Below are 9754 nucleotides of genomic sequence, written 5' to 3' on the forward strand. Positions count from 1 at the left end.
AGTTGTAAAAATAAAGAGTTGTAAGCATAAAAAGATGCCTCCTATCACAAGATGAAACGTTTCATCTTGACCAGCAAATATCCACAGCAGCATGTTCCCATTATTAAATAAAATATATTGTTACTTTTTTTTTTTTTTAACCTGCATACCTTACTTTCCCAGTTTCCTCTGAAATATTTGCTATTTACAGCAAGTCAGGAATTCATGTCATAAATGCTACGAGAAGTCACTAGGTAGGAAAAGTTACTTTCTATTAAATACAACCAACCTAAACAAACAGCTGCAGAGACTGATTTGTGATAGCTTGTTCGGTATATTAACTGCCATTCTCCAGACTTTAAAAACCTAATTACAAAAAACAAATACATGCTGTAGCACAATTTATGCTTCTCAAATTCCACTAAAGAGGCCCTGGATTAGGATAAAAGCTGAATCAGATGTATTTGCAAATTTGATTAAGTTCCTTCTCTTCCCGATGTGTATTACTCTTGGCTATAGCTCATGCTTTTAACCTGTGGCATGTATAGAAGCAACAGATTCAAAAGAAATTGAGTAAATTCTCACTTGAGCAGCATAAATCCAGCAGCTTCCAATCAAGTGCAACAGAAATCAATGGGGCTGCAAAACTTTAAGAGAAGTTTTACAACTCAAACAACCGAAACTCAGAGAATTTTACAAGCTGATAACGTAGAGAACTATACTGGATAACAGCACAACTATCTGTCCTGGAAGAAAATACCAAAACCACGTAACACAGATTCTCCACTCTCTCCAATAACCATGCACAAGACATTTCTCATAATGCTAGGATTAAACAGAGAAGGAGTTTGCACAAACATGCACACAAAGACATACACAGAACTCTACACATAGAGGAATAAACAGACAGATTGGATTCCTGTGTCTCTCCAAGACATAGCAGATGTTTCTTCAAATTCAAGGCACAATTATTTTTAATAAAGAATTAAACAAAAGGAGCTCCTATCTTTACGTTTGTTTTTTGATCTCTATATAATTTTTCAATCAACAGGTAAGTTATGCTTTCCAGATAATCTTTTAAAATCCACACATTATCCTTACAAAGCATTTGATAAATGTGCAATAAACTTATCTGAAGGAGGAAGCTGGACCCTGACATAGATAAACCCACTGAAACACTGTGGCCTACATTTCTAAAGAGGTCAAATGAAGGACATTGACATGAAAAGCAGTATCTTGGCACTATTTACATTTCTAAAACAAAATATTTGAAATTTTGTCTCAGATCTTCCAGAAACCAGTATATTTCTAAGTTGCTGTCAATAACAACAGATGTAAGTTACTTAAATACCTCAGCTGACCTGTGGTTTCCAACTGCAGTACACATAAACCAGTGTTTTCTATGTACAGTCCTATGTGCAAACAGACAGCACAATAAAGCTGAAGTGTTTACCATTCTGATTATTTCCTTGTTTTCATCTTTGACCAAAATACTTAATTTGGAAGTACAATTTGGAGAAAAATCACAAAGCACTTCCAGAGAACACAGTTTCTCTCAGACCAGGAGAAAGGGAAGAAATAATAATAAGAAAAAAACACACCCCAGAACTACTCAGGTTCAAAATCTGAATGCCTTCACTCAGCTACCATACCTCCATTCAGTCCATATTTTCCCCCTATGAATAGCTCTCCTCCCTCTCCTAACAGAAGGAATGAGAAGCAGTTCTGGAAGTGCAGCTATTCAGACATGCAGTTAAATCTTTAGTTTGCAGTAAATGAACATACAAAGTAGAGGCACAGGTCAGTGCCAGAATTGACAACTTTTTACAAAAAATGGGAGGAAAGAGGTAGCCAAATAAATTCCAGAGAGATCCTTTGTTGTTAACATTTCAGTGGAAGAGATCTAAAAGCAGACAGGGGGTCCAGGCCAAAGCAGCGATGAAACACAATGAAAGAAAATAGGAAGCTCCCAAGAGAGCCAGATGCATTCAGCTGATTCATAATTGTAGGCATGTTTAATAATCTTGTGAGTTGGAACAGAAAAAACTCTCCCTTTTTTTCTTCCCTATTGAGCTTGGTCAAACTATGATAGATGATGCCAATGCTTTTAACTCCCTCTGCTTCCCCCCGAGTTATTTTACATATTGGATTTGTGTCATGTTTCCATTGCAGTCAATAGCTAACCTGAAAATTGAAGCGTGTGAAAGTAATCTGTAAATATTGTTTTTAGAGTTTCACTTCAAATTGTGAAGCTGCATGTCCAGGACATTTCTGTAACGTGTGCGAGGAGAACAGCACTGTAGTGTACTAGAACTCCCCCCCCCTCTCACCCCACCTCCCCACACCTAGGAGTCTTTTAAAGACACTGCAGTTTTCACCTTTTTGAGTACATACCTCCCAGTACAAACAGCAACAACAAGCTGTAAAGATAACAAGAGCGATACATGCATCTTTAAGTTCTAATGCAATTCATTTAAAGCCCATCAGCATATGAGCTATAAAAAGAATCTCCTTTCCTGACAGAAGGAAGATGAAGACTTTGCAAAGAAAAAGAGAATTGATATTATAGAAATTATATATTTGCTATGGGTAATTTACATATCAACTAACAGGAAAAAATAATTTGAAATCTAGTGTAAACTGTTAGAATAATTTTCTACCAACTAACACTCATCAAAATTAATTCCAAGTCCTCATTTGTATCAGTATTTGAAAGCTCTTTCAGATTTCCACTAAAAGCAAGAAATTGCAAAAGCTCCAAACCTTTAAAACAGAATACCCGTTTAACAATGAGAGAGCCACTAGACTGTTACATTACTGTAATCTGCAACTGAAACAAATACTTGCAGGTAAACACAAATGTACCCACATTAAGTCAGAAGATCTATGTCAGACTGAAAAGAACGTCACAACTAAGCTGAAAGATAGAAAGAGCACCACCATTAACAAAGGGCAACCGCATCAGTAGGTAAGGCTTAGGTATTACGGAAGAATATTGTAAAGCGTACTTTTAATACATGGAGAAAAGTGACCATAATGCTACTTGACGTGCAATTAAACTGACAGACTGGAAATCTTGCTCTCACAAAGCTGAGATGCGCTTCACAGGCAACTAAATGCCCTCAAGGAGCATACCGTATGTGTGGGAAAAACTTCAAGTGTACTTAAGAACAGAAATTAACATTAAAAAAAAAAAATACACGTGTTATAATAAACTTGTACAGGTAAATGTTTCAGAGATTAAGATCTTTAGCTAGATTAGGAATCCTTGCAGGATTATGCAAAACTGCCTTCTTCTGCTGTAGAGTACAGGCAGCCTTAATACATCTTTCCTTCTGTAAAACATATGGCACTGCCTAACACACAGTACCTGGCTGACTCCATGAAATGTTAGTCTACTGACACAACAAAAACGTTTTTCTCTCTGTATCACAAAAAAAACATGCTGAAAAATACTACCCTGTATATTTCATATGCCATTCACTTCCCCCGTGTATTTTAAATCACTTTAGGGATCATGAGGTGCTCTACTTGGACTGCTTTAGACATAGAAATACCCTTCCTACAGCAAAATTAGTCAGTATTGCCACTAAAATACTGCTCCAAAAAAAAAGGGGACTGCGTGTGTGGTCTTCAGCCTCCTCACCCATGAGAGCTTGTTGCAAGGAAGTGCAATTGTCACTTTTTTTTGGTCACAAATTGTCACAAAGGAGGTCATACGCAGTCACCAGCTTAAAAGAAACACTCTGTTCTTTGCCTAACAAGATGCTGAAACAATTTGGGAAGTTTCCTACCAAGAAGGAAGATAAATAACCAGCAAAGCCTCCAAGGCTTACAGCTCAAAAGCTCACTGGAGCTAATGGAAAGACTGGTCCCTGAAAGATCAGGAGAGCAGTGGACAAAAAGGGATAACCTCCGGCTGATTCCTACATTGCTCTTACTAATGCGGATGTCCATCAACAAAATGGCTCACATTTCTGCTGCAGCCATCCAAGGGCTGGGAGAGGTGTGTCTAAGCAGTATTTACAGAAGCACCCTAGAAAAGAAAATCACCCACTTCTCACAGATGCCATCAGATTGCCATCAAAGGCATGGGGCTTTTGGCCACTACAAAGCAAATCCGAAGACGAGCAGTAGCAGAATTACAGCCACTCAAAATACATTAGTAACTGACCTTTTCAAGTCTGATTAGAGAAACAAACACTTTGGGATTATTTTTTTTTCCAGTCAGAAGAAGAGATTCAAATATGTTAAGAAAATGGGTCTGTTCATGAAATCTGTTTGGATCAAAGCCAAAAGACTCTCTCTCTCAAAAAAAAAAAAAAAAAGATAAAAGGTGTACAGATAATAAAAATAAGAGCATTATTTTGCATTTTGTCCACACAGGGAAAAGTCACCTCACATTTCACTTTTATCTATATTGCTTTCTACGCAAGAAAAACATTAAAAAGGAGCCTAAAACAACACAATTAAGAAACTGAGTCATGAGATAATTCCCATGACTTCATCAGCCAAAATGATAACAAACCCAGAACCGGCATACATTCTTCACCCTATTCCAAGTTTTCTGTGTGCTTGCTCACTACTGCACTTAATTTTACAAGGGTATGCTATGTAACTTCCCCACACACACTTCCTAAAATCAGCAGCATAATTAAATCATGCAATCTTGTCTTGAACATACCCTATTGATAGAATATCAGCAGCTAATTTTGTAACATGAATTTAATACTTAAGTTGACTCAGTAAAGAAAAACTCAGAGCACAGCAGGTGTAAGTAACTGGTCATCAATTTAAAAGCACAGAAGTTACTTCTGCAAAAATGGGTGGCATAGCTTCCTTTTCCCTCCAAATTAAAACGAGAGCCTGCACCTCTGCATGCAATCACTCTGAAATTTCCCTGTAGCTATGCAAGGAAACAGAAGAGAACACACCTTCACTGGCATAAGTCTACGATGAGCTCAGTTCCTGTTTAGGAGGACTACTAGAGGGAAGGATACAAATAGATCTCTAAGAACATTTGTGGCTGAGGTGAAGCCTTCTTGGTTAGGGAAAAATATATTTTTATGACTGGGCTTTTTCCCATTAAATCATTTTTAATCATTTTTAATGATTTAATGATAAGCACATGAAGTTTTCCTTAGTCTTGACTCCCCCATATCACACATCGAAATGGCTTTTCTTCAATCTTGCAAGCAAGAAGGCTCAAACTTGGCATTGTGCTCCAAGGAGTTACACAGAACCAGGCCTGTACACGGGATGCACATTTTCAAGCTAAGAACCTCCAACTCTGTTCACAGATGAAGCTCACCCAATGAATTGTTCATATTCACATTATAATCTGTATTTCAACTAAGAAATATGAAACAAAAATGAACTGCTACCTCATCATAAAGCAGTTCATATGGAAACAGAATGAAACTTACAATTTAGATAGTAGGTGAAATGTGAAATGTAATGCAAGTTGTAAGCTATTACCAACCCTGGCAAGGTATCACAGTTAGAGGATTATTAATGTTGGGAGTTTTTGCACTGTAAGTGATCACCTTCTGCAACTGAAGAACTGCCTAGTAGGAATCTGAAGACCTCTGCACAAAGCTTGTTCTTCAAAAGGTGCTTAGCAGATGTCTCAACAAAGTAAATGAATAATTATATTAAAAAAAAAATAATCCAGAAATATGTGAAACAAACATGGGAATGGATTCACTGTATTCATGGACTTGGCATCACATGTGTGAAGAGAAGAAATGATATTTTGCAGTCCAGTTATCAATCTTTAAAGTATAGCCCCTTACTTTATGGGCTTACATGTTAAACCTGTAGAAAAATCTCTGTTTGAGTTGTGCCTCATTCCATCTGATCAGCTAAATTCTCCCCAACTTGCTTCCACTCATGAATCGATTACACCAAGGACTAACTTCGTCCTGCCTGAACAGTCAGAGAAGTACAAAAACTGAAACTTGAGAAGCAGTACATTCCAAATGATGAATTCAAAGGTAGACTTAACATTTATATTAATTTAGCCTAGCTTTCAATATTTTATCCCATTAGACGTAAAAACTATGGCACATGAATAATCTGGGGCTTATCTTGCTACAGCTTTTCGTGTTGAAAGACACCTTGATCTATAAAGTCATATAGACCTCGGAGATATATTTTAAGCATCAAAATTCAACAAATCACGTTATTGTTCTGACAAAAGAAAAAGGTTAATTTGTTCAAGCAAAACTCTGAGAATACCTGATCTCATATATCACTACTTTCTGAACCTTTCTCCTTTTAAACCTGTAAACTCTACAAAGAAGTATTCTCAATTTAAGTTTGAAAAATAACAGAAAAGTCTGAAGACTAAAATTCAGCAAAAGGTAAAAAGCATGTTTTCTCATCCCTTTCATCAGCTGAAAATGAGAGCATTAATGTGATGCTGAAAGATCCCTTGCGCATGCTGTTACCAGCACGTGCCACAGGATCATAGGTGGTACTTTATGTGTAAATTTAATGAATTAATTCAGGCTGCTGTTGCCTGCAGTGACTTCTTTGTGTTAAAAACAAACCAGACCATAAACATAGGTTTACACGGTGCCACTGCTTGCTTATTCACTTCCATGTTCTTTACCACACCACAAATTCATATCAAAACATAGATAACGTTAACAGAGAATAATCCATAATCCCTGACATCCTGGTACAATCACTTTGATGTGGATTTAACAAGGAATCTACATATCACCACTGAGGCTTGCTTTCAACAGCAACAACCCACAATACACATATAACTCCCCGAGTATATCACAAAGACTTATGCATTGACACTGAAAGTATATAGGAAACATACACGTTATGGGGAAAGTACAAACATGTGGTGTAGCAGGCATTACTGTTGGGCTGTAACAGTGAAACATTGTACCACTTAATCAGAATGAGTTGGGTTCACAAAGGGTTATTTCATAAAATGGTAGTTTCCTTCCTATAGCATCTCATCTCGAAGTTTAGTACAGGGTAGTAGATTACACTTTTCCTCCTGGATTCAGATAGGCCTTGATTTTCATTTTTAAATGCAATGGAAGCACTGAATTCAGTAGAGCTTTGACATACATTTAAAATAAAAGCTGTAATGGAAACTTATTATTTCCCCCCCAAAAAAAATCAGTCTGCAAAATGCTTCCAGACTGATGTTCAAGCTATTTACATACAAAAAGAAGGAAGAAGTGCATTACTTTCAATTGCTTGAGAATTTGTACAGCTTTCCATTAAACACTACAGCAACAACCACACACCTCCAGCATCAATCCACAAAACGTTTAATATTAAAAGCCAAGCCACAGTCTTACAGGAGATGAAAAAAGGCACGTTATGAAAATTAATAACTTTAATTATCACGATTTGGTTCGGTTTTAGCGCTTCCCACAAGAACGCACAAAACAGGGAGGAGGCACCGTAAGCACTCGGTTAAAATATACCCACCCCTAGCCGAGAGCTTTTTGGTGTTGATGATTTTGGCAGCGTACTCTTGTCCTGTCGTAATTTTCATACATCTCCTGACGACCGAGAACGCCCCTCTGCAAACCAAGAAGCGGACAAAGTGTCAGCGGCACCGAAAAGGGGGGCTCCCTGCGGATACGGTGGCAGAAGCGTTCTCGCCGATTTCAGCGAGCGGCGTGACGCCGAAAATTTTTATAAAAAAAATATAAGAAAGAAATGAGAAAAGACAGAGAAGGGAGGCGTTTTGGGGCGTCGCTTGATATCGATTTTATTCCCCACAACGGCAAACTCGGGTCGGAGCGGCGCGGCGGGGCGGCAGCCACGTCCACAGCCGGCGGGGCCGCCGCACAGCGGGGGCTGCCCGCTGCCGGTCCCCGTCCCCATCCCGGTGCAGCTCCCGGTCGCCCCCCACCCCCCGAGCCCCCCCCGTCTCCCCCCGCCCCAGCCGGGCGCCAACATGGCGCTGGCGGCCCCCCGCCGCCCGTTAACGGCCCCCGCAGCCCCCAACCGACGGCGGCGGAGGAGCGGGGCGAACCCCACGGCACCCCCCGGGGCTCCCGGCCGCCTTACCCACCCCCCCGTCTCCCCGTGCTTACTTCCCGAGCTCCTCGAAGAGCTGGTACTCGTCGGTGAACCTGGTGCAGGTGGCGGTTGAGGCCATCATGAGGGCGGGCGGCCGGCCGCCGGTGCCTCCGGCGGCCAGGGGCGGCGGAGGGGCTGCGCGCTGGGGCAGGGCTGGGCGAGGCGAGGCGAGGCGAGGCTCCGCCGGCTTCTCCTCCTCCTCCTCCTCCTCCTCCTCCCCGTGACGGGGCTGCCTCGGCGCTCTCCCTGCCGCCCGGTCCTCCCGCCGCGGCTCTCCCCTCCCCTCTCTCCCACCCCCTAGGAAAAATAATAAAAAAAAAATAAATTATTTAATAAATAATAAAAAAATGTATCCACGCAGAGGCGGCACCCCGAAACGGAAAGCAAAACCGCGGCTGGGAGAAGCGGCGGCGCCTCCGTGCCGCTCTCCCGGTGCCGTGCCTCCCCCTAGCGACCCGCGCCCGCCCCGTCGCGGCTCTCTGCTGCCGCCTCGCCGCCGGCTCCACCCCCCCCCCCCCCACCGCGGTGAGCCGCGGCCCCGTCGGGGACGCTGCGGTGATGGCGAAGCGGGGAAGGGAAGAGAAGAAGGGGAAGGGGAGGAGGGGGGGGCTGCTGCAGGGCGGCGCTGCAAGCCCTGAGGAAACGGATGCACCTGCGGCCCGCTCCGCCGCGGCCGCCTGACGTCAAGCGCCGCCCCGCCTCGCCTCGCCTCGCCTCGCCTCACGGCCTCGCCTCACGGCCGCAGCACCGGCGGGGCGGGGGCGGCGGCGGTCGGCGAGGGGAGGGCACGTGCGGGGCGGTGCCGCTCAACGGCCGCCAACGGTCGCCGCCTCGCGGACGCCGCTGGGGAGCCCTGAGGGGAGCCCTGAGGGGAGGCAGCCCCCGGGGTGTCGTTCTCCTCGCCTCCCCGAAAGACACGCTGGGGAATAAAGCTTTTACACGCTGGGGGGGTTCTTGTGAAGTGGAATGTGTGCGTGTTGGTGTTCATCTTAACCTGACGGTTTCCTTTTCTAAAATATTTAGTGGCGAGGTAATGACAGCGGGTGAAGAAGCGCCTCTTCGAACTGCAACCTTCTAGCCCCAAATCCAATCTCCCGACTTCGAAGTTTTTGCCACTTTAACAAAACACCCTCTGAACACAGCTACTTTCGCACGTGCCACCAATGCAGGAATTAATAACCCTGATCATGTCTCTGGCCTAGCCTCTGCCAGTGATTATTTCCCCCGTTTTGCACAGCTCGTACCATTTTTGGGGTATTCCTTCCCGATATCCTCAGCGGTGGCGAGTTAAGTAATGAGTTAAATTAACATCTGCACAGCGCTTTCAACACTCAAAGCACCGAATATGTCAGCTTGCGTTACCGCCAGAGCTGTGCTACGAATCGCAGCCTGTAGCACGCATCTACAGCACCGAAATCCTTATGTTGATGCACGAGAAGCCCCACATCGGAAATACAGCCACGAAATGCATCCACGCAGGTCTCTCAAAGTTCCCGAGATCCCCGAATCGAGACCTCATAGCAAGCGTTAAAAATCTGCCAGCTCTTCCCTGAGCTAACGTGCACGCAACGTGAGCGCGTGAGCCTGCCTGTGAGGTGGTTTTTCTGCCTGCGAGGCGGCTTTCGTGGCGTAAAGGGGGCCGTGGAGGGAGGCTTGGAGCCGTGTGAGCGCACACAAAGCATTTACTGCCCGGTTCCTCTCCAGGGGACCC

The 9754-nt window shown here is 43.3% G+C and overlaps 1 protein-coding gene across 35 annotated transcripts in view; it reads right to left on the bottom strand.

The window, feature by feature from the left end:
* Positions 1-8619, bottom strand: part of CAMK2D (calcium/calmodulin dependent protein kinase II delta) — a 164523-nt gene extending 155904 nt beyond the window's left edge. For 4 of the 35 annotated variants that reach the window (XM_068682090.1, XM_068682080.1, XM_068682082.1 and 1 more), the window contains exons 1-2: positions 8058-8610; positions 7444-7538 (exon numbers count right to left, since the gene is read on the bottom strand). In XM_068682090.1, coding sequence (XP_068538191.1) covers positions 7444-7538; positions 8058-8125 — 163 coding nt within the window. In that variant the 5' untranslated portion in view covers positions 8126-8610. Of the gene's footprint in view, positions 1-7443; positions 7539-8057 lie in introns of all 35 variants that reach the window. The other 31 variants (XM_068682070.1, XM_068682097.1, XM_068682106.1 and 28 more) reach the window with 18 other exon arrangements.
* Positions 8620-9754: the final 1135 nt, after the last annotated feature.

This window comes from Anas acuta, chromosome 4 (assembly GCF_963932015.1).
Source record: "Anas acuta chromosome 4, bAnaAcu1.1, whole genome shotgun sequence".
Classification (NCBI taxonomy): domain Eukaryota; kingdom Metazoa; phylum Chordata; class Aves; order Anseriformes; family Anatidae; genus Anas; species Anas acuta.